The 26904-nt window shown below is 42.8% G+C and overlaps 2 protein-coding genes across 2 annotated transcripts in view; one reads left to right on the forward strand and one right to left on the reverse strand.

Annotated features, from left to right (window-relative positions):
* stk26 (serine/threonine protein kinase 26) overlaps positions 1-2618 on the reverse strand; it is a 128467-nt gene extending 125849 nt beyond the window's left edge. The window contains exon 1 of the mRNA XM_084326496.1: positions 2469-2618. Within this exon, the coding sequence (XP_084182622.1) occupies positions 2469-2489 (21 nt within the window). The 5' untranslated portion in view covers positions 2490-2618. The remainder of the gene's footprint in view (positions 1-2468) is intronic.
* A 2562-nt stretch (positions 2619-5180) lies between these two features.
* On the forward strand, positions 5181-25347 carry LOC311242590 (palmitoyltransferase ZDHHC3; the record flags this gene model as incomplete). The annotated part of the gene is made up of 8 exons (XM_084331571.1): positions 5181-5338; positions 12914-13002; positions 19279-19352; positions 21630-21742; positions 22723-22784; positions 22987-23107; positions 24530-24602; positions 25129-25347. The coding sequence occupies exons 1-8, from the start codon at positions 5214-5216 to the stop codon at positions 25345-25347; spliced, it is 876 nt and encodes a 291-aa protein (XP_084187697.1). The 5' UTR covers positions 5181-5213.
* Between the last annotated feature and the right edge of the window lie 1557 nt (positions 25348-26904).

Here is a 26904-nt window from a genome sequence, read left to right on the forward strand (position 1 = left end):
CATGCTTCCATGACCGAAATGACCCATCCTCTACGTATGATCCCAGGCTTCAGGCAGGAAGTGTCTGTAATTATGACATCATATTAATAGGACACTGGAGAGCATGAGAACGGACATTCTCAAGAGGTGCAGCCAGAAGCTTTTAGTGTTTCCATTCCCACAACTTCTAGATCTGCCTTCCAGTTCCAACGGTCCTAAACAAGTGGTAGCCTACATGTTTCAGTTTACCACCAGAGAGTTGCACCCACATGGCCGACGCAGTGGTAAATAAATACAAGTTATAAACGATGGGTTAGTTCCACAATACAGTGATGATTCCTAAAAGTTTACCAAACCAACTGTGTCAAGGGGAAAAGGTTGAGTAATCTAACTGAATTTGGTCTCTTAATGGATCATATTGGTCCTGACTTGCTGACCTAACAACGCGCCCGTTGGCCACCATCATCCTGTCGACCAAGTGTTATGCGAGACTTCCAACTTGAGATCATTGCGAAACATCTCATCACACCATTAGTTCATTTGTGGCAACGGCAGGCGTAGTAGAGGGAAGACTGTTCACTGTACATGATGCAACACGATATCAACTATTATGTTTTTGTGCCAGTATCAGGAATCTATTTGTGGTGGGAATGTCTGATACCGTCTTGAGCCACCAGGAACAGTTGGCTGCTGTTTAAACACACAGCTAATGGAGATCCTGATCAACAAATAATTTAATGTATTGGAAAACCTGGACTTACGAAGAAGAAAAAGGACACTAAAAAGGACACTAACTCAATGTATTATCATGGCAAGCTGCCTCGGCTGTCATAATGTTCTGGCTTAATTCTGTCATAATAAGCATGGCTTCAGGCGTGGACAGCATGTAAGAACACAAATAAACACCCAGCCGCTGAAATATTCCGCCAAATGGTCTTGCCTTGATAACTACTTTCTGAGAATCTCTGCCTGAATCAAAGATTGTTAAATGATTGTGTATATTGTATTATGTGATGACTGAATAAACTACTACTACTACTAGAATGTCTGACACTTGTTGTGCTGTGTGTAGCCTGCCAATGCTCATGTCCATGATAGTCATCTTCAAGGGGCCATCATTACTACATCATCATCATCATACTCATGGCTGTCACCTTTAAATGTAATAAATAAGTCAAATGACCACACAAGCACGTTGATTTTAATGGGATTTTCCACTCTTCAAAGCATATATATTCATATATAAGAAAACAGGCACAGAGGCACTGAAAGAGGATTTCACCCATCTAATGAACACACTAGACAAATATCAAGATGTGTCCATCAGTGGCCCAATTGCATGCTTTTGCAGAGGACAAGAAGCCTTCAGTCGACTCCTTCAGACATTAAGCACCCCCCACACAGCCCAAATGGAATGATAAAAAATAATTAGACTTTTTTTTTTCATAGTCGACTATCGGCTAATTTCGGCCAATCAAAGTCGACTATCCAAATAAGTATAGTGGAACGCCCTGCCTAAAGCTGTAAAGGAATGTGAATCACTACCCACCTTCAAAAACACTCTCAAAAAACACCTACGTGAGACTGCAATTCGAAACTGGCCCCTACAAATGTCCTAACCTAGTTGTACAGTAAATGACCAAGTAAGGCTTTGTCAACATTCCAATGTACAGTGTAAAATGTGTGTGTGTCCCCTACCCAACCCCCCCCCCCCCCCCCCCCACCTCCAATGTACAGCCCTCACCCAACCCACCCAACCCCACCCCACCAACCTCCTCCAATGTACAGTTTCTACGCCAAATGTATATACACTCCTTTTCTGGACACTTTTGTATCACAAACAGTACTGTATTTGCAAATCTGATATGTCATAAATGTATAGATGTAGCAGTACTGTCTATCTGTATGTCATGTATGTCATATATGTTATGATGAATTGAAAATGGGGGACCCTGGTGGAAACAAGACGAAAGTCTTTCTCTGGTCTGCATCCCCTTAACAATTGTATGTATTGAGATGTACTGTACTGTACCCATTCTGCAATCTGTTAATAAACTTTTCAATCAATCAATCAATAATAATGGGAGCAGCTACTGTAGAGGTGTTCGGTGTGACGTCATAACGAGCCTCTAAGAACTACTTCCTCCTCTCCTCACCCCCCCCCCCCCCCCCCCCCCGAGACACAAAGCAGCAAAGCAGGCTCCAGTCCCAACAACATGGAGACGAGACACACCTGTAGCCTCATGACATCTAGGTGTGTGCCCTTGTGTGGGATATATATTTATAGGCTAAGCCAACTTGTCGCCGGACGGAGAGAGAAACTCACATTGTTGTTGACGGTTAATATTAAAGAAACAACATTGAAAGTGTAACAACAGCGCGTTTTACAACACCCAACCCACTAGACTGTGCGTTTAGGGTGGTTTTTATTGACGCCTAATGTCAGATGTGTTGAAATCTTTACGGCAGTTTGTCCACCTTCCACTTACCTGCATACCAGGAACTTCCATGGTGACTTCGGTTCAACCGCCGAACACTCGACTCTGTAAAGCGCCTTGTTGTTGTCCGCCCCGGCCCTTTCTTCAACTGGGACCAGGTTTGCGAAATCCAGCAGAAAATGTGCTTTGTTGTTGTTGTTGTCCCCCCCACCCCCCCAGAAAAAAAAGTCTTAAAAATATTAACACGTCTCGATGTTCGCAGAAACAAAGTACCTAGCCGAGAGGAGGGGGACGAGTTTGCCACTGCCTACATTTGGGGAGGAGCGAGAGAGAGGGAGAGAGACAATGACGCTGGAGGGAGGGAGAGAGCTGTGGGGGAGAAGTTTAATTTTAGTCTGCCGCCACCGTGAGGCCACCGCGTCAGATAGATCATCTACCTATGTTGTTTCATTGTCAATGCCACCTGTGTAGTCCCAGAGTGAGAGTGGTTCGTTTATATTTCTGCACTTAGGTTACTCTAAATATTTTGTCATTTTGTATACATATTTATATATATATATCTGTCATATTCATCACATCAAACAAGAGGTGGACGCGGGCAAATACTGCAGCATGGTCATGCTGGACCTCCAAAAGGCCTTCGACACTGTCAATCACTCCATTCTGATTGACAAGCTAAAATCAATTGGTTTTGATAGTTTATCAGTGAGCTGGATACAATCCTACCTGGAGGGGAGAGAACAGATGGTGGAGGTGAACGGTACACTACCCCCCCCATCCTCCCAGTGAGCTGCGGTGTTCCACAAGGAAGCATACTAGGACCGTTACTGTTCCAAATTTATGCAAATGACATGTCATCAGCTTGTTACTGCAACTTGTTCCTGTTCGCGGACAACCCAGCCCTGCTGGTCTCTGACAAGAACAAGTTACAGGTTGAAAAAGCCTTCAGCTCTGAACTCTGCAGAATCTGCACCTGACTCGCTGATAACAAACTATCATTACACCTGGGTAAAACAGAGTCCATTCTCTTTGGATCAAATAACAAACTCAGCAAGGCCAACGGCTTCTCTGTTACAGTGGGTGACAATATTGTCACAAGGAAAGATGAAATTACATACCTGGGCTCCATCCTATAGAGGCAAATCTTTCCTGTGACAAAATGGCAACCAATGCAATAAAAAAAAGTCAACCAACAAACAAGATTCTTGTACCGGATCTCCTCTCTGGTAAACAAGAATACCCTGAAGACTCTGGCAGGAGCACTCATTCAAGGTTACTACGACTATGCTTGCACCTCATAGTACCAAAGCACCTCAAAGGCACTAAAAACAAGACTACAAACATCACAAAACAAACTGGTCAGACTACTACTTGACCTTACTCCTAGAACCCACCTCACCCCTGCCCATTTTGACATCCTAGGATGGCTTAGAGTAGACGACAGAGTACAGCAACTTGCAATGGGCCTTGTATTGAGCCGTACTGTATTGTACCCATTCTGCAATCTGTTAATACAATTTTCAATCAATCAACAACAACAGAAATCTCGTGTTTTTTTTAGATGAGATGTTTTTTTATCTTTATTTCAAATTGTCAACACACACAGACGGTATCAAAAGAGCACATCAAAATCAAGCACATATGTGAAACAGAGGAAACAAAGTAAAAAGCAGTGACAACAGAACACATTTAATGTAAAAAAATATACAGTATACTATATAATAAAGACAATAAATGCACTTAAATATATATATATATATATATTGGATACATTCATTGTTTTGATTGCTTCTTTGTTTTGTTAGGTAGAAATCGTTGACACGTATTGTTCAATTTCCTACAGAGCCTTTATTTTGCACATTTATTTATGAATGTGGAATTTGACGAGAAGTAACATTAGATTGAGGGAAAATACATGATCGTATGTGTCACTGACTGTAGTCATAGCAACCAAATATCATAATACAAAATAAAAAAGATTGTATACCGTAGTACAAAGTAAAATCAGAGAAAATGTTTATTTTGTATTAACATCTTTCCACAGTTCATGTGTAAAATCACAAGACCAAAACAGATGGGAGCAAGTGTCAGGATGTAAGGCAGGGTCTGAATGAATGAATGAATGAATGAATGAATGAATGAATGAATGAATGAATGAATGAATGAATGAATGAATGAATGAATGAATGAATTAATGGGTACAATACAGTACGGCTCAATACACACAATTGTTAAGGGGATGCAGACCAGAGAAAGACGTTTGTCTTGTTTACATCAGCCCCCATTTTCAATTCATAGTGAACTACAGATGAAAACTAGCTCATTAGCTAATCCTGGCACGTTTACATTGATGTGGAAACTGAAGATGTTGATTAATGTGCACTGTCCCTGGGTAAAACAAATAAAAACAAACTTGAACTTAATTCACATCTATTACACGTTTGTAAAGTGCACGGCCCTCCACCTGCCAGCGTTATTTTTTTTCGTAGCCGCATTTCTGGCAGACGCTCTCTGATTGGCCACTGACATGTTTGCCCAATCGCGTGACGAGCTGTGTCTTTGCCCATTTCTACGTCGAACAGCCTGCAAACTCCCTGGCGTTCTATCGCCATGGCTAAGACAAACTCTAACCTTAACCAACTTCGAAAGAGTGCCTAAGCTTAACCAGTGTAGATACAGGCGTCGGCCAATCAGAGAGCTTCTTGCCAGAAATGCGGCTACGGACAAAATAACGCCACCTGCCAGCGTCACCCGGCTGACGTCACCCGGAAGAGGGGGACGGGGGAGCTCCTAAAGATGGCGTTCCTACGCTGTAGGCGAGACCCCTGCGGCTTTATTTGTCTGATTCTAACTTATCTTAGCGTGTTTTATGCCGACTACGTGGTCATTCGATATGTCCTCATCCCCGCCTACTCGGGAAGGTGAGTGTTGTCGGTCTCCTTGATGTTTAAATTGCCCAAAAACGACATGGCGTCTGTGTGCATCAGTCTATCTCCATTCAACTGATGTTGCCATGTCCAGCTAACAGTGGATGTTGTTGGTGTCATATAGCTGGCTGGCAGGCGAACCGTAGCTCTATGTTGTTGATGATATAGAGTTGTACGAGAACTTGCTTTGTTGTTAATGATATAGATGAATAGTGTTTGGGTTCATATATAACGTTAGCCAACATGAATGAATGAATGAAAACTTTATTTAACAGATTGCAGAATGGGTACAATACAGTACGGCTCAATACATACAATTGTTAAGGGGATGCAGACCTGAGAAAGACGTTTGTCTTGTTTCCATCAGGGTCCCCCATTTTCAATTCATATAGAAACACAAGGTATTGTTTCGTTTGACATTATATCTGATACTGCTAGTACTAGTGACTCGTAACGTAAAAAGGTATCGTTACAGGAGAACTCTAGCCAACTTAACAATGCAGTTATTACTTATTTCGATGGCCTATGACATTTAAATTCATATTAGTGAACATGAGACATGTCTCTCCAGCCAGAAACCAGAGAATCAATACTCAAACGTGTGATGAATTGAAATGAATGAATGAAAATGAATTGAATTGAAAATGGGGGACCCTGATGTAAACAAGACAAACGTCTTTCTCTGGTCTGCATCCCCTTAACAATTGTGTGTATTTAGCCGTACTGTATTGTACCCATTCTGCAATCTGTTAAATAAAGTTTTCATTCATTCATTGATGTCACCAAAAGTCTCGAGCTGCCTCATTGGACACGTTTTGGTAGCACTTTATAATAACACCCTGTTATAAATTTATACGGTATTTGTAGATAATGAACTACTAAACACCTACGTGAGACTGCAATTCGAAACTACAAATGCCCTAACCTAGTTGTACAGTAAATGACCAAGTAAGGCTTTGTCAGTATTCCAATGTACAGTGTAAAATGTGTGTGTGTCCCCTACCCAACCCCCCCCCCCCACCTCCAATGTACAGCCCTCACCCACCCACCCCACCCCACCCACCCAACCTCCTCCAATGTACAGTTTCTACGCCAAATGTATATACACTCTTTTTCTGGACACTTTTGTATCACAAACAGTACTGTATTTGCAAATCTGATATGTCATAAATGTATAGATGTAGCAGTACTGTCTATCTGTATGTCATGTATGTCATATATGTTATGATGAATTGAAAATGGGGGACCCTGATGTAAACAAGACGAAAGTCTTTCTCTGGTCTGCATTCCCTTAACAATTGTATGTATTGAGCTGTACTGTACTGTACCCATTCTGCAATCTGTTAATAAACTTTTCAATCAATTCAATGAACAAACCATTTATATACATTCATAAATGATTATTAAATCATTTATAACTATATTTGTATACCATTTACAAAGTATTTATTTTACAGATTAGTTCTACATTATTTATAACTCATTATCAACATTGTTTGTACTTGATTTGTTCATCATTAAATAATGTTGTTTAATGTGTAGTAACACATTTGTAGATGCTTTGAAAAATGGATATGAAAAAACGACTATAGTGTATCTCCATTTATTTTTCATGTTCAACAAATGATTTGTTAAGACATTCATAAAACATCTATAAATCATTTGCAGATGCTATCGTGGGGGCCAATCTAAAGTGAAGCCTATTCATCATTAACAAGTGTCTAATACAGTTTAGCTAATAATAGCGTTGTTTACAAACTGAAGACAGGGCTGCCTGCCCGGCTGTGAGGGGGAGGAGGGAGAGAGAGAGAGAGAGATTTCTTCGGAGCTATGCTCGGAGCATTTATTAACGTTACATAGCATAGCATAGCTCCGGAGAAATCTCTCTCTCTCTCTCTCTCTCTCTCTCTCTCTCTCTTCCTCCTCCCCCTCACAGCCGGGCAGGCAGCCCTGTCTTCAGTTTGTAAACAACGCTATTATTAGCTAACGTTAGCTGTCGTTCCTCCGTTAGCTTAATGCTAGCTAGCTGGCCACCTATCACTTCATGGAAACGGAGTAACGTCAAGCCGAGCCCACTACACCAGTACACGCATGAACTCGACACAACTACCCCGTTTCCAACGAGGAGGCTGCAGCAGGCAGCAGCTTGTGTCTGTTGCTCTGAGCGAGGAGGCGGAAGGGCAAGGCTCTGGCAGCGCGTCTGTCTGTCAACAACTTGCGGGAGCAGCCAGCTGGTACCGATACTGCAGAAAGTATCGGTACTTCGGGAAATGAGTATTGAAGCCGTTTTAAATATTCAGTATCGATATGTATCGATACTTCGATATTTTTGACAACACTAATACAGTTAATTATTTGTTTACTTTTTCATCACATGTTACAAATGTTGTAGGCAGCTTTCGGATACACCCTTCTTTGTGACATCAAACAGTGACAGAATTAGGACTAAAGATAAATGCAATTTTATTAACATATAAAATACATGTGCATGACATATAGTGTAACATCGGGGGGCACTAGGACCCAGGAGTACCCTGGCCAGGTATTGAAGAGTATCTAGAGAGGAAGTCTCACGCGAGCGAGACTTGACGTCACGTGTGTTGCCGTCTGTTTGAATGGAAGCACAAGTTATCCGTGCTGCGTCTATACTTTCGCTTTTAATAAGGTATGAGCAGGTTAAACACCTTTTTTTGTTGGTAAATCTATTCCATCATTTCCGACCTACAAACAACTCTTATATGTTGTGTAGACGTTTGTGTATGTGTGTTGGCCGCTAACGTTACATTTGTGTGCTCAGTGTGCTCAGTGATGATGACACGACACAAATAATTATTACTCTTGTGTGTCGTGTCGTCATCACATACATACTGAGCACTGAGCACACAACATATTGTTGTTTGTAGGTCGGAAATGATGGAATAGATTTAACAACAAAAAAAGGTGTTTAACCTGCTCATACCTTATTAAAAGCGAAAGTATAGACGCAGCACGGAAAGTATAGACGCAGCTTCCATTCAAACAGACGGCAACACACGTGACGTCAAGTCTCGCTCGCGTGAGACTTCCTCTCTAGATACTCTTCAATACCTGGCCAGGGTACTCCTGGGTCCTAGTGCCCCTCGCTGTTACACTATATGTCATGCACATGTATTTTATATGTTAATAAAATTGCATTTATCTTTAGTCCTAATTCTGTCACTGTTTGATGTCACAAAGAAGGGTGTATCCGAAAGCTGCCTACAACATTTGTAACATGTGATGAAAAAGTAAACAAATAATTAACTGTATTAGACACTTGTTAATGATGAATAGGCTTCACTTTAGATTGGCCCCCACGATAGCATCTGCAAATGATTTATAAATGTTTTATGAATGTCTTAACAAATCATTTGTTGAACATGAAAAATAAATGGAGATACACTATAGTCGTTTTTTCATATCCATTTTTCAAAGCATCTACAAATGTGTTACTACACATTAAACAACATTATTTAATGATGAACAAATCAAGTACAAACAATGTTGATAATGAGTTATAAATAATGTAGAACTAATCTGTAAATGTTATACAAATATAGTTATAAATGATTTAATAATCATTTATGAATGTATATAAATGGTTTGTTCATGATTAGTTCATTATCTACAAATACCTTATAAATGTATTATAACCCACTTTTTATATCACAAACAGTACTGTATTTGCTAATCTGATATGTCATAAATGTATAGATGTAGCAGTACTGTCTATCTGTATGTCATGTATGCATAGGCGGCCCGTATATAAGGCCAGGGGAGGCTATACCGACCCAGTCTGTGCATTATTATAGGCAGCCTATAGGCTACGATATTGTGTGTGTATGGGCTGCTGCAGCCCGGTGGTGACAATACGCAAGGGTCGGCCAACCAAGGTGTCAATGGCAGTAGGTGTGGTGGCCGTTTAACATTCCAGACTGCAGGCAGTAACCAATCACGCCGCATCACCAAACTAACCGATGCCAGGCTGGTCTTCAAAATCCTCCATGGTCTGACTCTAGCCCCACCACCCCACTTTCCGATTTTTCACATCCAGGTTTGCGTGTAGTCTTTTACCAACAAACTTGCAGTTCCGCGTTCGGGTTCAGAACTGTTGTACCGGGTGGCGTCTATTAGAATCCTAACGCTAATTTCCATTAAGGACAAGTACATTTAGCAAATCAGCCCTCTCCGTGAGAGCTGCCAAGACCTGGAACTCCATTCCAAGTTACATGCCGCCTGGGCATAACACAGATCACCTGAGGCCAAGGGCTTGCTCTACGAGGGCATGATGAGACTGAGTCAGAGTTAATCAAACCGTGGAAACTTTTTAGAGCTACTATGTACATTGTTTTCAAAGCATGATGAGATCCAAATTACGGAAAATGTTTCCTTCATTGCCGTCGGCACCGCAACTTGTGAACGGCCTTTCCCAATGAGGCGCATCCGAAACTTTTGTTGCATTAAGGTAAGACAATGGTTAATCATATTGGATGCCTTCATTTGAACAATTAATTTGCACTATATGAAATGAGTGGGGCTCGCTGTAGTAGCCTAGTAGACGTGGGTGTGTGTATTGTATGACATCAGAACCTGGACAGCACCGTTTGCGTGCAAGCAAAAAAGAAAAAGGGAAAATTTTGCGCGCTCCGCACGACTCCCATCCCATCTATAGCCTACCCTAATGTCCAGCTCATCCGCCGCCTATGCATGTATGTCATATATGTTATGATGAATTGAAAATGGGGGACCCTGATGTAAACAAGACGAAAGTCTTTCTCTGGTCTGCATCCCCTTAACAATTGTATGTATTGAGCTGTACTGTACTGTACCCATTCTGCAATCTGTTAATAAACTTTCCAATCAATCAATCAATCAATCAATTGACAATGAATGGGAGAGTGATGTTGTGGTCCCACAGATGACATCTTTCCCAATTCATTGTCTGGAGCAGCGTGAGACTTGACATACCAGATGACATCACAAATTTTAGCACTCTAGTTTTTTGGATTTAGGGAGAGTTGTTCATGTTCACTTGTGTTTTGGACCGTCTTAGACCATAGGCATAGGGATAACATGTCTGGATTCTAAAAATGAGCGTTCCTCTTTACAAAAGGGGAAGGATATAGTAGGATAACAGTATCACGTGCAGCTAATGATGATGATTTCTCGCCATGATCGTTGCATCACAAAAAACCTTGGAAAAGCGCTATATAAATGCAATCTATAATGGTCTAATACACTCTCCGACTCTTGTATGATCTTCTGTCAGATATTCTGTCTCACTCTGATATTCTGCTTGATACTTTGTTTGATATTCTGTCTGGTAATGTGTACTACTCTCTCTGACTCTATACTCCGACTTGATACTCTTGATATTCTGATACTTTGATACTGTCTGATATTCTGTCTGATACTCTGAGATTGGGGCTGACGGTGATGCCACATTAGCTTCTGATTAGCAACTGGTGGATTGCTTGATGACTGGTTGGGTTCCTACTTCCTATTGGTGTCTCAGAGAGAGAGAGAGAGAGAGAGAGAGAGAGAGAGGTCTTGTTTTATAAATATAACATACAACACTAAAACAAAGGGAAGTTAGTGTTATGTCTTGTTTATAGTAACGCACAACACTAAAACAAATATAACATACAACACTAAAACAAAGGGAAGTTAGTGTTATCTCTTGTTTATAGTAACGCACAACACTAAAACAAACGGAAGTTACATGTTGGATTGTGGTGGCCATGTGGTAGGGCGGGGGTTCCCAAACTTTTTCAGCTCTAGACCCAAAAGAGAAATTTGGTGTTTCCCCGGGACCCAAACTTACAAAAATACATGATGAATTGCCATAACATACATTTATAAACTACTGATAAAGAACACAACAAATCATGAATTTCAAATGTATATGAAATGTATTTATTTAACTATAAAAGTACATCACAGCAATAATCAGAGTGTAATGTTAAGTTTCTCACCACCTCATAACATACATACAATTTTGTAACACTTTTAAAAACAAACATGTTCTACTCTCCTTTCTATTTCTCACCCCTTTTTCAACTCTCCATTTCTTACCCCCTCCCTCCGTCCCTCAACCTTAAACCCCAACATTGAGCAACATTCTGATTAATTTGTACTGACTTATTTTAAAATTCTACTGACCTGACATCATGCTAGAAGGGGTATAATATTTCATCTATGGCACAATGAAATCTAATGAGAGGTATGTGGCTGGTTGAAGTTTTCAACCAGCAGATCTATTCTGGGCTTGGTTTTTGAAAGTGCTATTCTGAGGTCATGCTGAACATTTAGTCTGTTTCTGTATTTGTTTTTCAGGTATGCTAGAGTAGAAAACCCAGATTCACATAAGTATGTGGTGCCAAACTGAATCAACACAGTTTTTTTTATTTAAAAAAAGGGGGGGGGGAATGTATAAACGTTTATTTAATTTTAAATTTTTTAATTAGCGGCCCAATAAAAACGGGTCCGCGACCCTAAGTTTGGGAAACGCTGTGGTAGGGTATGTAGCATCGGCATTGTCAACACCTGGAGCTCACATTTGAACCATTTCCTCCTACACCCACCCACACACACATACTGTACACACCTTTTGTATTCTTATCACTATGAGTAGCATAGATGTTTGCTAGGGGGATTGGGTTTCTTCATTGCGTGCTTATCCTTATCATTAGGGCCCAAGTATCTTGTCTTTTATTATAAATAGGGGGATTGGGTTCTGGGCGGAGTGAATCCTGGTCTGGCTCTTGAGGGTGGTCTTCCTGGGGATTGGGTTCTGGGCGGAGTGAAGCCTGGTCTGACTCTTGAGGGTGGTCTTCCTGGGTATTGGGTTCTGGGCGGAGTGAAGCCTGGTCTGGCTCTTGAGGGTGGTCTTCCTGGGTATTGGGTTCTGGGCGGAGTGAAGCCTGGTCTGGCTCTTGAGGGTGGTCTTCCTGGGTATTGGGTTCTGGGCGGAGTGAAGCCTGGTCTGACTCTTGAGGGTGGTCTTCCTGGGTATTGGGTTCTGGGCGGAGTGAAGCCTGGTCTGACTCTTGAGGGTGGTCTTCCTGGGTATCCTCTAGTCTCTCCCCTCTTCTCAGTCCTCAGGATAAACTGAGTAGCATAGATGTGTGGCAAGGGGATTGGGTTTCTTCATTGAGCGTTTATCCTTATCATATAAGGATAACGCCCAAGTATCTTGTGTTTTTATTATAAATAAATACTCACTCCCCCTGTCCTCTTATCTGTCTCCTCTCCTGCTCTTATTCTGTCTTCCTCCTTCCTCCCTCTCTTCCTCTCCATGTCTCTCCCCTCTCCTTTTCTCCATCTTCCTCCATCTCTCTCTCCCCCTCTCTTTTTAAACCACCTCTCTTTACATTTGTATCTCTATATATGCTTGTGATTCTCTCTCTCCTTAATTTGATAATATGTGTGTTTCTTTCCTTCTCTCTCTCTGCACCTTCCACAATCAAAGTTGTTGGGCTAATTAATCATGTTGCAGTATTAATCATACACATTATCTATACCTTATCTCTCCCCCCCTCTCTCTCTCAGTGTGTGGTGTACTCTCCATGGTTCGGTGTTCAACCTGATTCTATTGCTGCTGTTGGCCTGTCACTCCAAAGCCGTCTTCTCAGACCCTGGTGAGTGAGTGAGTGAGTGAGTGAGTGAGTGAGTGAGTGAGTGAGTGAGTGAGTGAGTGAGTGAGTGAGTGAGTGAGTGAGTGAGTGCGTACATTAAGACATGCTAATGATCTGTTATCCAGGCTAACTGTAATTTAATGATCTGTTATCCAGATTGTAACTGTTTGGTTTAGTTTAGTGTAGTTTATTTATTTAGACAGATTATAAAAAAAAAAAGACAGTGCTAGGAGGGAAACGAAGCCCAAAGGGCTTGTACAAAGTTCCACTCCCATCCCATTGTCCATAAACCTCTTTAGAGGTTTATAATGCAGGACCTCTTTAGAGGTCTTTATTCGGCATGCAACAAACTGGACATGCAATGGGAGCGGCACACACACACTGTAATACACACACACACACACATGCATTGTCTTTTTCTCAGTCGCCGATGCGATTGTCATCTTAATGTAAATAGCCTCAGGCACAAACTGGCAGAAATAAGACAACATTTCAGTAGCGGAAAGGTAAACATACTATGTTTCTCAGAAACCAAACTGGACTTATCAGTAACAGACCAGGAAATTGAATTAGAGAACTATTCTTTAGTCCGCAATGACAGGAACAGGCATGGAGGAGGTGTCTGTATGTACATCCATCAAGACACCAAATTTATTAACCGTACAGACCTAGATCATGAGGCTATTGAAACTGTTTTTGTAGAAATTCTATTTGAAAGGGCTAAATCTGTTCTAGTCGGCACAATTTACAGACCGCCAGACCAAAATGGCTTTTATGACGTGTTGGATGCGTGCTTAGCTGGAGTTGAGGATACAGAAATGATTCTTATTGGGGATTGGAACACGGATATGCAACAAAAAGATGCACCCGTCTTCAAATCCTACAATAGGTTTTGTGATCTGCACGGCCTCAGCCAACTAATCACACAACCCACACGTGTGTGTGAGTCAACTCAGACTACCATTGACCTCATCCTGACCTCTGACAAGTCCAAGATCGCCAATAAAGGGGTTATAGCATGCGGGTTAAGTGATCATTATATGATATTCTGTACGCGCAAAAAGCTAAAACAAAAGGCTGGCTGTCACAAAACAGTCACATCTAGAGACCTAAAAACCTACTCTAGCGAGGCCTTTAACCTTGAACTGGAGGGTCTGGACTGGTCAGATGAGCTCAATGGTACACTGGTTGAAGAAACATGGCTTGGCTTCAAAACCAAATTTTCAACAATACTAAACAACATGGCCCCCTAAGAACCACCAGGGTAAAAAATCGCGCTGAGCCGTGGATGCACGCTGAAATACTGACCGCTATGAAAACCAGAGACAAAAAATGCTCTGAGTTTCGTAAAAGTCAGTCAAAGCTTACCATAAGCACGAGCAGTGAACTCCAAGCCCACGTGACTGAACTCAAACTGGAAAGAAACAGACTAAGAAATGACGTAAACTCCATGATCAAAACAGCAAAGAAAAAATTCATCAATGACAAAACCGAGGAAAACAAAAACAAACCGCGTGAACTTTGGAAATTACTCAATAACCAACTAGGCTGCAGTAAAAAACTTAAAACCAGATTCTCAAACATAAACATAAAGACGGACAACACGCTCATCACAGAAAAGCTGGATGTAGCCAATTACTTAAATAGTTTCTTCACAAACATAGCCACAACACTGGTAAACAAACTACCCTCCCACTCAGGGCATTATGGGGTAGAACACATAGTAGCATACTACAAGAACCTAGGGGTCCACAAAGACGACTTCAAACTGGAAATGGTAACAACAGATGAGGTACTCAAAAAACTGAGCGCCCTCCAACCCAACAAGGCCACTGGCCATGACAACATCCCCTCCAAATTCCTCAGAGACTCAGCAGCCGCCATCACCCCAGTCATCACACACATAATAAACCTCTCCATAAAACAGGGACACGTCCCCAAGGACTTCAAAATTGCGAGAGTGACCCCTCTGCACAAAAAAGGCAGTAAATTAGACCCAGGCAACTACCGCCCTGTTTCTATCCTTACCTCCATCTCGAAAGTCATGGAAAAAATTGTATACGAACAGGTCGAAAAATACCTTGCGGAAAAAAATCTAATCTACGAATTCCAATCTGGCTTCAGAACATCCCACTCCACTGACACATGCCTTCTCTATTTAAACGACCACATCAAACAAGAGGTGGACGCGGGCAAATACTGCGGCATGGTCATGCTGGACCTACAAAAGGCCTTCGACACTGTCAATCACACCATTCTGATTGACAAGCTAAAAGCAATTGGTTTTGATAGTCTATCAGTGAGCTGGATGCAATCCTACCTGGAGGGGAGAGAGCAGATGGTGGAGGTAAACGGTACCCTATCCCCCCCCCTCACAGTAAACTGTGGTGTTCCACAAGGAAGCATACTAGGTCCGCTACTGTTCCTAATTTATGCAAATGACATGTCGTCAGCTTGTGACTGCAACTTGTTCCTGTTTGCGGACGACTCAGCCCTGCTGGTCTCTGACAAGAACAAGTTACAGGTTGAAAAAACCCTCAGCTCAGAACTAGGCAAAATCTGCATATGGCTCGCTGATAACAAACTATCATTACACATGGGCAAAACAGAGTCCATTCTCTTCGGTTCAAATAACAAACTCAGCAAGACCGACGGCTTCTCAGTTACAGTGGGTGACAATATTGTCACAAGGAAAGAAGATATTACCTACCTGGGTTCCATCCTAGAGGCAAATCTTTCCTGTGACAAAATGGCATCCAATGTAATAAAAAAAGTCAACCAACGAACTCGGTTCTTGTACCGGATCTCCTCACTGGTAAACAAGAATACCCTGAAGACTCTAGCAGGAGCACTCATTCAAGGGTACTACGACTATGCTTGCACCTCATGGTACCAAAGCACCTCAAAGGCGCTAAAAACAAAATTACAAACATGGTCAGACTACTGCTTGACCTTACTCCTAGAACCCACCTCACCCCTGCCCACTTTGACAACCTAGGATGGCTTAGAGTAGACGACAGAGTACAGCAACTTGCAATGGGCCTGGTCTACAAGATACACTACACGACCAAGGTACCCATGTACATGACAAAATACTTCCCAAAGGTCAGTGAATACCACGATCACAACACCAGAGGGAGCTCCACAAATCATGTTAAACCCAGATTCGGCTCAAACAAGGGACTAAACACGTTTCGCAATTATGCCACATCAATGTGGAACGCCCTACCCAAAGCTGTAAAGGAATGTGAATCACTACCCACTTTCAAAAACACTCTCAAAAAACACCTAAGGGAGACTGCAACTCGAAACTGGCCCCTGTAAAAGTCCGAACACAACCCCCTCCAATGTACAGTAAATTACCAAGTATGGTCTTGTCAATAATCCAATGTACAGTGTTGTTTGTACAGTTGTACAGTGTCCCCCACCCACCCCTCCTACCCAACCCCCCCCCCCCCCACTCCTACCCAACCCCCCCCCCCACTCCTACCCAACCCCCCCCCCCCCCCCACTCCTACCCAACCCCCCCCCCCCCCCCACCCACCCAACCACCTCCAATGTACAGTCCCCACCCACCCCTCCTACCCAACCCCCCCCCCCCCACTCCTACCCAACCCCCCCCCCCCCCCACTCCTACCCACCCACCCCCCCCCCCACCCACCCAACCACCTCCAATGTACAGTCCCCCCCCACCCCCACCTACCCAATCCAATGTACAGTTTCTACGCCTAATGTATATACTCTTTTCTTTCTGGACTTTTTTTTGTATCACAAACAGTACTGTAATTGCAAATCTGGTATGTCATAAATGTATAGATGTAGCAGTACTGTCTATCTGTATGTCATGTATGTCATATTATATGTTACGATGAATTGAAAATGGGGGACCCTGATGTAAACAAGACGAAAGTCTTTCTCTGGTCTGCATCCCCTTAACAATTGTATGTATTGAGCTGTACTGTACTGTACCCATTCTGCAATCTGTTAATAAAGTTTTCATTCATTCATTCATTCATTGAGCTCTGCGCTTAACCCATCCCGTCGTCCTTCCCCCCAAGGGCAGCCGGATATATGAACGAAATACATGTAAACATCGTCTAGAAAATAAACTCAAAACAAGATCAGAGACATAAGGCAGACACTATAGCGAAAACATGGAAGATTGACACGAGTCAATAACAAGAACAATCTTTTTTAAGTACAAGAAGACAAAGGAGAGGAGAATAACATATGAACAGTATATAATGAAGAAAAAGAACAAGCAGCCATACAGTAGATGTCACACTGATGCACAGGAGTAACTTAAAGTGTTGATGATTTATGGTCAAATTAAATGAGATTTTAATTGTTTTTAAAATATAGATAAGGAGGTTGTGTTACAATCAGGTGGTGGGGAGCATGAGGAGGTGTGCTTGGACCCAAACGCAGGACAGAGGCGAGTAGAGAGACGAGACAAGAGTCGACGGAGTGAGGATCAATAATGCTTTTACTAGCAAGGCAAAAACAAAGGAACGTTACACGGCAATAAACAAAAGTGAACTTCAACACGAAAACCAAAACCTCAGCAATGCTGGAAAATGGGGCTAGATATACAGAAAAGACTCACGAGGAAATACAGGATACATTGGGCAATTCCTCAAACGGCAGGAATAGCAAACAGGACACGGGAGCTTTACGGGCGACAGGCAAGGTAGACGGGGTAACGCGGAAGCCTGGGAACCGAGCATACGGAACAGGATTCAGGAAACACGGAACAGGATTCAGGACACGAGCAACAATGACGCCACGGGGAAGCACGGGAGACGCAGGCATAAATACGACAGGACCAGAATACATGACAAGACTAAATAACAGTAGATACAGACAGGAGAGAACACTAGATTAGACAGGGCAACAATGCAGATAGCAGGAACACAGGAATCAGAGTAATGAACAAAGCAGAGACTAAACACGACAGGTGGAACATGAACACAGCCAATAGCGGCAACAGGTCACAGGATGGCAGCAGAGGAACACTGTTCATGAGCCCTTGGGTGGACGAGAGGAACAGATTGTCACAGTTTGTTAACCTCAATGATGAACTTAGAGTGTTCCAGAGTTTAGGACCTCTAAAGCTAATGTTATACAGGATGTAACTGTAGATTAATGATCTGTTATCCAGACTGTTTTGATTGATTGATTGAACATTTTATTAACAGATTGCAGAATGGGTACAATACAGTACGGCTCAATACACACAATTGTTAAGGGGATGCAGACCAGAGAAAGACTTTCGTCTTGTTTAACTTGTTTAACTGATCTGTTATCCAGGCTGTAACTGTATATTAATGATCTGTTATCCAGACTATAACTGTAGGTTAATATTAGTGGCTTGATGATTGTAGACCTGGTGAGCTAAAGTCCACCAGGTCTACAGCTTGGTATATTTAGTTATATTATATATATATGTATGTAATAGATAGCCAGTAGGGCTGAGCAATTCATAGAAATGTTATCAAAAATCACAATATGTTCAAGAGAAATATCCAAATCGCAGGAGGCTGCAATGTTTGATGATTAGTATTGTGGTGCTGCAGAGATACAGGTTTACATATTATTCTACAGACACAAGAAAAGATCCTTGTTTTGTACAGATTCTTGTAAAAATCACCATGATTTTTTTATACATGTTTTGGCCTTAAATAGTTTCAAAATATCAGTAATTTCTGAAAATAAGTTACAAAAGTAAAAAAAAAGTATGCGTTTTGGAAAATATGTCTTTATTTGATTATCATAAAAAAGTGTTTTCTATACAGAGATATCGACATCGGTAAATATCGGTATCGGCCAGAACAGCAATATTAATATCGGTTATCGGTATCGGCCACAATTTTCACATCGGTGCATCACTACTTAGCACAAATTGATGGAAGCGGATATGCACCACTAGCCTAGCTTAAAACTTTGGGAGAGGTGTTTTTGACAAACAGCTAGGCTAGTTGTCCGTATCCGCTCCCATTAATTTGTGCACAGAGAAGAAATGGTATCTATCTTATCTTCTTGTCTGACTCTGTCTGAGAAGACGGTGAGCTAATTTCCCATAATGTCGGCGTGTTCCTTTATTATCTTTCTATGAAAGTGAGAAGAATGACCCAAAAACGATTATTCCCTCTAATATTGTGAATCAAATAGTTCATCCCTAGTAACCAGACAGTGTGGCGCACTTTTGAGATGAACCTCTGAAATGCTTGAATCCTATGTGTGATTTGACGTGTAAGTGTGTGTGTTTTGTGTGTCCAGGTATGGTGCCTCTACCAGAGACAGCCATAGACTTTTCAGACCTGAGATCTCAGTCTTCACGCATGAGTGAGAGGGTGAGATACTCATTCTCTCTGTCTCTCAATTCAATCTTTTATTCAAATGAACGTTATTGGGATGATTTAGTTAATAGTAGTAAATCCTTGTATCAATGTATGTAAAATTGTCTCCCTCTCTCTGTTTTGAATGATGTTGTAAAATGTACCATTGCATGCTCATAAATGTATAATATTTCATAAATGTAATACATTTAAATTATGTCATTGTGAAATATTTTGTATTTATGAGCGTGAAGCTATATTTCCGGCATAGTTGTGTATTTATGATCTTGTGACTTATGACAGTCCAAGACAGTGAAATAGCCTGTGTTTTTTTAATGATGTGTGATTGTATCCGCAGGGAGGGAGTGGTTTCACTTGGCTGGGTGTGAGGATGGCTGGTTTAAGCTTATCAGACCTGGGATCAGCTACACCTGCCCTGAGTCAAGCTAATCAGACCTGGGATCAGCCACACCTGCCTTGAGTCAACCTAATCAGACCTGGGATCAGCCACACCTGCCCTGAGTCAACCTAATCAGACCTGGGATCAGGTGTGGCTGCGCACCTGTTGCACATTGAGTTAATCAATGTGCACAGGTTAACCACATATGCATCTGGCAAAAATGGGGCTTGTTTTGCACACCACGCCTGCCCATTGCATACCCAAAGTAATTTGGATTCTTTTATACTTTATACTTATATAGCACATGCATGAGGCTGGTCTCTTTTGAAAGGTAACATTCTGATCTTTCTTCCACAACAAAGAAGAATCACTGAGTGCTAATTAAATAGAGTTAAAGAAGTTTGAACACACTGAAGTAAAAGTTTTGTGTACTTACATTTCTGTTTACTTGTTGCCAGATGCCTGTTTTTAAGTTCCAGCTGAGAGGTAGGAGCTGGAAAACATAACGGTTCCATAGCCTGAAGTCTTACAGGTACAGGTCCAAAGTTTACAACAATTAATTCGGCATGATTATCCAAAATGGCCATCCGCTTCCATTGATTCCGAGGCTCTAGTCAAAACAAAGGACTTCCCTGGCTTCTTCTACCCCTTTATCGTTTCGATCAGCCCCCGCATGGGATAGCGTTGGCTCCAGAATTTCATTGGCTACAACAATCATTTTCGCCACCAGCAGTGACTGGTCCGTTCAGGACCCGACCAAACCGGAAGTGGTCACTTGTCCGAATGGCTTGTCAAATGACGCTCGTCGGATGTTTCGTCTTGTAACTCGAGACTGGAAGCACACAATAGGTTGAGTGTGGTGACGATCGAAAGGCGGCAAATTCATCTTTCCAACATTGTATTGGTTGATCAGCGAAAACGCAGCCCGGAGCCGGCAGACGAGAGCAAAGTGCTGCGACATGCGTACAGAAGTACAGAGTGGAATAATGTGAAACGGGCATTCAAATAACATGTATAGTCAAAGTCATGCCTCCAAGAGTAGTTAACTGTAGAAGAAACGTGTTTTTGAGTGGAGTGGACCTTTAAATGTGCCGTCCTCACACACAGATGGCAGAGAGCCTTTGTCTAGACAACATCATGTAACATCAGCTCTGGCTTGTAACATCTTGTCACTCCTCTTCACTACAGGTCTGTGTGTGTACCATCTATCCTGTGTCGCTCAGGTGGCTGTGGCAGGGTCTACACAGCCACAGAAGCCTTATGTCATCTATAATATATTCTGTCCCTCCTAAGGCTGTGAAGGCTGAGCGCTGAGCGGTGTTATGAGACATTAAGTCATATGTGATGTCCTGGCCTGAGCAGGATTGAACGGTGTTATGGAGCATTATAACACCTGTGATATCCTGGCCTCCAGGGGTTGGACGGTGTTATGAAGCATTATAACACATGTGATATCCTGTCCCCCAGGGGTTGGATGGTGTTATGAAGCATTATAACACCTGTGATATCCTGGCCTGAGCAGGGTTGGATGGTGTTATGAAGCATTATAACACATGTGAGATCCTGTCCCCCAGGGGTTGGATGGTGTTATGAAACATTATAACACCTGTGAGATCCTGTCCCCCAGGGGTTGGATGGTGTTATGAAGCATTATAACACCTGTGAGATCCTGTCCCCCAGGGGTTGGATGGTGTTATGAAGCATTATAACACCTGTGAGATCCTGTCCCCCAGGGGTTGGATGGTGTTATGAAGCATTATAACACCTGTGAGATCCTGTCCCCCAGGGGTTGGATGGTGTTATGAAGCATTATAACACCTGTGATATCCTGGCCTCCAGGGGTTGGATGGTGTTATGAAGCATTATAACACCTGTGAGATCCTGTCCCCCAGGGGTGTGAGGGCTGGACGGTGTGCAGCCGGTGTGAAACCTACAGGCCTCCCAGAGCGCACCACTGCAGGGTCTGTCAGAGATGCATCAGACGGATGGACCACCACTGCCCATGGTAAGAGCACCGTTATCCTCCTCCTCCTCTTGTAACATGTCTGGCTGTGTGATGACGTTAACTTGTTAGTAGAAAAGGATTGCACCAATATAGCTTAGTTTTTATTTATTAATTTTTTTTACTTTATCTTTTTCCCCCTTTTCTTTTTCCATCTTTTCTCCCATCCCAATGTTAGTCGTTATGCCAATTCCCAATCCCCTACCTGGTCGTTGCCTGCTCTGTCTCCTACTGTTCTCGGTCTGGGAGGGCGGAGACTATCACATGCTTCCTCCGACACATGTATAATATTAGCCAATCCCCACTTATTTTCACCTGGCAGCGCGGACTCTCACTGGGGGAGTGTAACGTGTGGAAGGAGCACACTACCTCTCCCAGGACCCGACCTTGCTGTGCAGGCGCCCCGACCGATCTGTAAGAGTCGCTGTTTTACAACGACCAGGACCCACCCACGCCGGCTTCCCACCCGCTAACACTGCCAATTGTGTTAGTATGAACGGTCGGCCAAGCCGGAGGCATCACAGCCGGATTCGATAGACGGACGCTTAGTCCGCTGCGCTACCCGGCCGCCCTAATATAGCTTAGTTTAGCAAAGTCAAACGTCCTCACTTTGGGATTTCACACGTACCCGTTTATTGGAAAGTAAAAACTTAAAATATGCTGCAAGATATACATTCCTTTATATATATATATATATATATATATTTTTTTTTTAAGAAAAAAAAACAAATGTACTTCTCTGCCCCTCTCCTTTCATCCCTTATCATCTCCTGTCCTTTCCTCTCCTCTCTCCTGCTGTCCTTCCCTTCATCCCTTCTCCTCATCTGTGCTGTCCTCTCTCTCCTCGTTATCCCTTCTCCCCTCTCATACATACAACAATGGCCTCTACTAAGTGTGTGTGTGTGTGTGTGGTTGTGTGTGTGTGTGTGTGTGGGTGGGGGTGGGGGTGGGGGTGGGGGTGGGTGTGTGTGTGTTTTTTATAGGATCAACAACTGCGTGGGGGAGCTAAACCAGAAATATTTTATCCAGTTTCTCTTCTATACTGGTGAGTCCACATACAGTTCTATACTATACAGATGATACAGTTCTATACTATACAGATGATACAGTTCTATACTATACAGATGATACAGTTCTATACTATACAGATGATACAGTTCTATACTATACAGATGATACAGTTCTATACTATACAGATGATACAGTTCTATACTATACAGATGATTATATATCCGGTCTCTCTCCAGGCATGGCCAGTCTCTACTCCATGGTGCTGGTGGTGTCGGCCTGGGTGTGGAGGATACGGAACGAGAGGGAGGGGGACGGAGACAAAGAAGGGGAGGAGTCGCCCAGCAAACACCTGATTGTGTGAGTGGTTCTCCACGCTACATACTATATTGTATGCACTTTTCAGTATGTGACCTGTTAGTATGCAAATAATGTATGTGACAGAGATTTGTATGCAGACCAAAAGCACCAACATTTGAAGTATGCTACACAATTGTTTCCATCCCACAATTCCTTGCACTAGGCCATTTCCAGTGCCATTTTCAGTTCCAGGTCAGCGAGAAAGATTAAAGGATGAATGGAAGCGGACATGGCCGGTTAGCCTAGGCATTGTCCAACTAACACCTCTCCCGAAGGCTAACCGGTCATGTCTGCTTCTATTCATTGTGCTAAGCTAGGCTAACGTGCAGCCAGATAGCTTTATACTGAACGCACAGAGGGGAAACTGGTATCTATCTTCTTGTCTCTCTCTGGAGAAGATGATAAGCCAATTTCCCAAAATGTTGGCGTGTTCTTTTAAGCATCATGTGGCAGTAGATCCTGCCCCAGGCCACCCTGTGACCTCCAGCACCGAGACGCAGCGTAGATAACAAAGACATACTAGTTTATTGAAGAAGGTTGTCAGGACGGTACAAGCCAGAGCAAATGGAAGTAGCTGTCATGATTGATTGCTTCAATGCACAACAAGTGTGCAGCAACCTTTTGCTCCCAGGTCTAATTACCTCCTGATCGATTAGCTAGCAAGTGGAAACAGCGGGAAAATGGCTCAGCAGCATCTCTACACCTTTTAAGGCTCCCACAGAGTCGGGCGGAACGCACTCCACAGAGGTACTCCGCGGTCGTCCAAGTCGCTCACTTGGTGTCACACAAAAGTCTGCTTGATTGACACCGATCTGCATTTTAGTCTGAACACTCACTCCGTGCCAAGATAGAGTAGGGCAGGATCATGGTTCTATGGGTAGGATTGGTCCGGTAAGACTTTGGCAGGTAGATTTTTTTTTACTATCGCTAATCGTTATATATTCCAATTCATATACCATTTATTTTTTTCATCATCTGAAGAAACTTGAGAAGTGGCTTTTCTAAATGAAGTGTGTAAAACTGCCAGTTTTATTTCGAAATCTTGGTGGACGACGCCATGACAGAAAGTGTAAACAGCGCGCAAGGATTGTGGGAAATGTAGTAAACTGGCATGAGAAATGTAGGAAATTGGTACATGGTGGTACCCCTGACTATGAAATTGAGAATACAAGGATCTATGAACATGCAAATTGACAGGATCTGCACAAATAACAATCTGTATAGTCTCAGATTCTTCCAAGAGGAGTTAACCATAAAAAAAAACGTGTTTGTGAGTGGAGGGGGCAGACCGTATTGACAGACTGTAAATTAGTCTATGGTCGAGGAGAGAGAGGGGGGTAATACAATTTTATAAGACCACTTGGAACCAGCGAACAGACCCCAGCTCCCTGATACTGACTGTATTGACTGTTTGTGTGTCAGGGCTCACTACATCATTCTCCTGGTGGAGTCTGTTCTGTTTGGAGTGTTCGTCATGGTCATCTTCTACGACCAGGTACACACACACACACACAGGTCTAGGTAATGTTAGTTTCAAATTGTACAACACAATACTTGCAATATATTCTGGCAGTAATAACAATTTCTAAACAATTGCCTCATTGAGATATGAGTCATTGAGTTTTAAAGCTCATCTAGTTCTAATATATTTAAATTCTTTCTTCCCTCCTTCTGTCTGTCTCCATTCTTTCTCTGTCCCCCCCTCTCTCTCTCTCTATCTCTCTCACCCTCACTCTCCCACGCCTGTATTCCTTCCCCTCTCTTTCTGCCCCCCTCTCTCTCTGTTTCTCTCTCACACTCTCCCTCTCTCTCCCCCCATCTCTATCCCTTCCCCTCTCTCTGCCCCCCCTCTCTGTCTCTCTCTCCCCTCTCTCTCCTTCTCTATCTCACACTCACCTTCTCTCTCCCCCCCATCTCTATCCCTTCCCCTCTCTCTCAGCCCCCCTCTCTGTCTCTCTCACTCTCTCTCTCCCCCCTCTCTGTCTCTCTCCCCCCCTCTCTCTCTCTATCTCTCTATACAGCTGGTGTCGATAATAACAGATGAGACGCCCATTGAACAGATGAAGAATAGACTGATGTTGAAGGACAGACCCTCTTCTTCCGCCTCCTCCTCCTCCACCACCCTGTCGTCACATCACCTCCCACACACCCGCAAGCCCAAGCTCGCCCTGCTCCGAGAGGTCTTCGGAAGGGGTATGTACCAGGGTGGAAAGGGTATGTACCAGGGTGGAAGCGTGTGACCATGTGACCAGTCTTATATTTTATTTTATTCTGTATAATCTTCCGTCATTTAACACATTCGGGGTGTCTAAAATCACTGTAGACAGCCAGCATTTCTAAACAGACTTGCATAGTCCGTGGGGCTGTTTGTAGAGCTAAATCTATATAGTATTGCTATCTGTCCATTCTCATTGTCAATTGACACCATAAACCGTCCCTTCAAAATGGCTTAAAGAAAAAAAATATTCATCAATACGTTCTCATTTTATAGCGTCTTGAATATAAGCGTTATATGGGATTTCGGCTGGGATATTTCCTGCAAGACGAGATACAGGGCTAATAGCTAATAACGTTAAATCCAATGGCATTTCGGATATACAGAATCTACAGTTAAAACTCAAACTGCATATGATCGGTATTGTTACAAAGGGTCAGATTAAACCGAATATATGTATTTATTGATTGATATATATTGCATAATATTTGTATATCGTTTGATATCCCTTGTATATTCTTTGTACATATACACGGAATGTCCCTTTAACCTAGTAGTTACTATAGCCCATAATATTTCATTCTCCTATTGGATGGAGTGCCACCAGGCGCCAGTGACTTACCCCCTAGAGCCGACTTGAAAGCTACCGACGAGACATGCCCTTACTAGCCTCAGCTCCGCGCAGGAATACGGCTACCGAAAGCAGAGCGGCACTACTTGTCCACCGTACATATAAATATAGCGCAGGCGAACACGTGAATCCCCTTGTCCCGTTCAGTCTCGTCCAGTTCCAGTTATCCAAGTGACGTCTCTCCCCACTACGCAACGTGGGGCAGAGTAGGGCTCGTATTGCCCCAAATAGAGTCGTGCTTATCCTACTACGTTTGTTCAACGTATCGTTCGCTCCTTACTAGTAAAAGCCTTCATTACGAGTCAAAGACCACGTGAAGTGAGTAATTGTGTGTCTACATAGAGCACTTATTGCCGCGTGCTAATAGGATAGTAACGTCAAGTTCAATTGTGAACCACCGCGCACCACGGAGGATACCTACACCGGTGATTGCAGAGCCACTTTCCGGCAGGATTACTATTATTATTCTTCATTCTTCACCAAGCTGCTGGAGCAGAGAACCGTCTACACCCACTGCTGTGGGATCTACACATGCCCGTGAGGACATCACTCGAGCCCGTCTCTGTCGGAGCAGAGACTCCACGGCTTCACCTGCGCGGCGCGCACATTGAGAGTACAGAGGCTGCCTTTCCCCGCTGACACAGGGAGTAATTGTCGCCTGTGGAACCATTGACTTTGTATAGAGCATTGCCTCCCCCTGCTGGCTTACAACCGGTAGTAACTCCCCTACCATTATTCCCTAGATAATTCCTAATATTCAGTATTGACTTGCCTACGCACATTCTTTGCCTTATAAGCGCATCCAAATTGATCTAAGTAATGTAATCTAATATTCCTTTGATGTAATAAATATTCTAAACGAGTATTTGTGTGGAAACCGTTTCATTGTGGAGAAGTTCTCATCATATACTTGTGTACAGTAAGGCCAGTAATGTACATAACACGGTAGTG

This window comes from Notolepis coatsorum (assembly GCF_963971535.1).
Source record: "Notolepis coatsorum genome assembly, chromosome: 1".
In the NCBI taxonomy this organism is placed as follows: Eukaryota; Metazoa; Chordata; class Actinopteri; order Aulopiformes; family Paralepididae; genus Notolepis; species Notolepis coatsorum.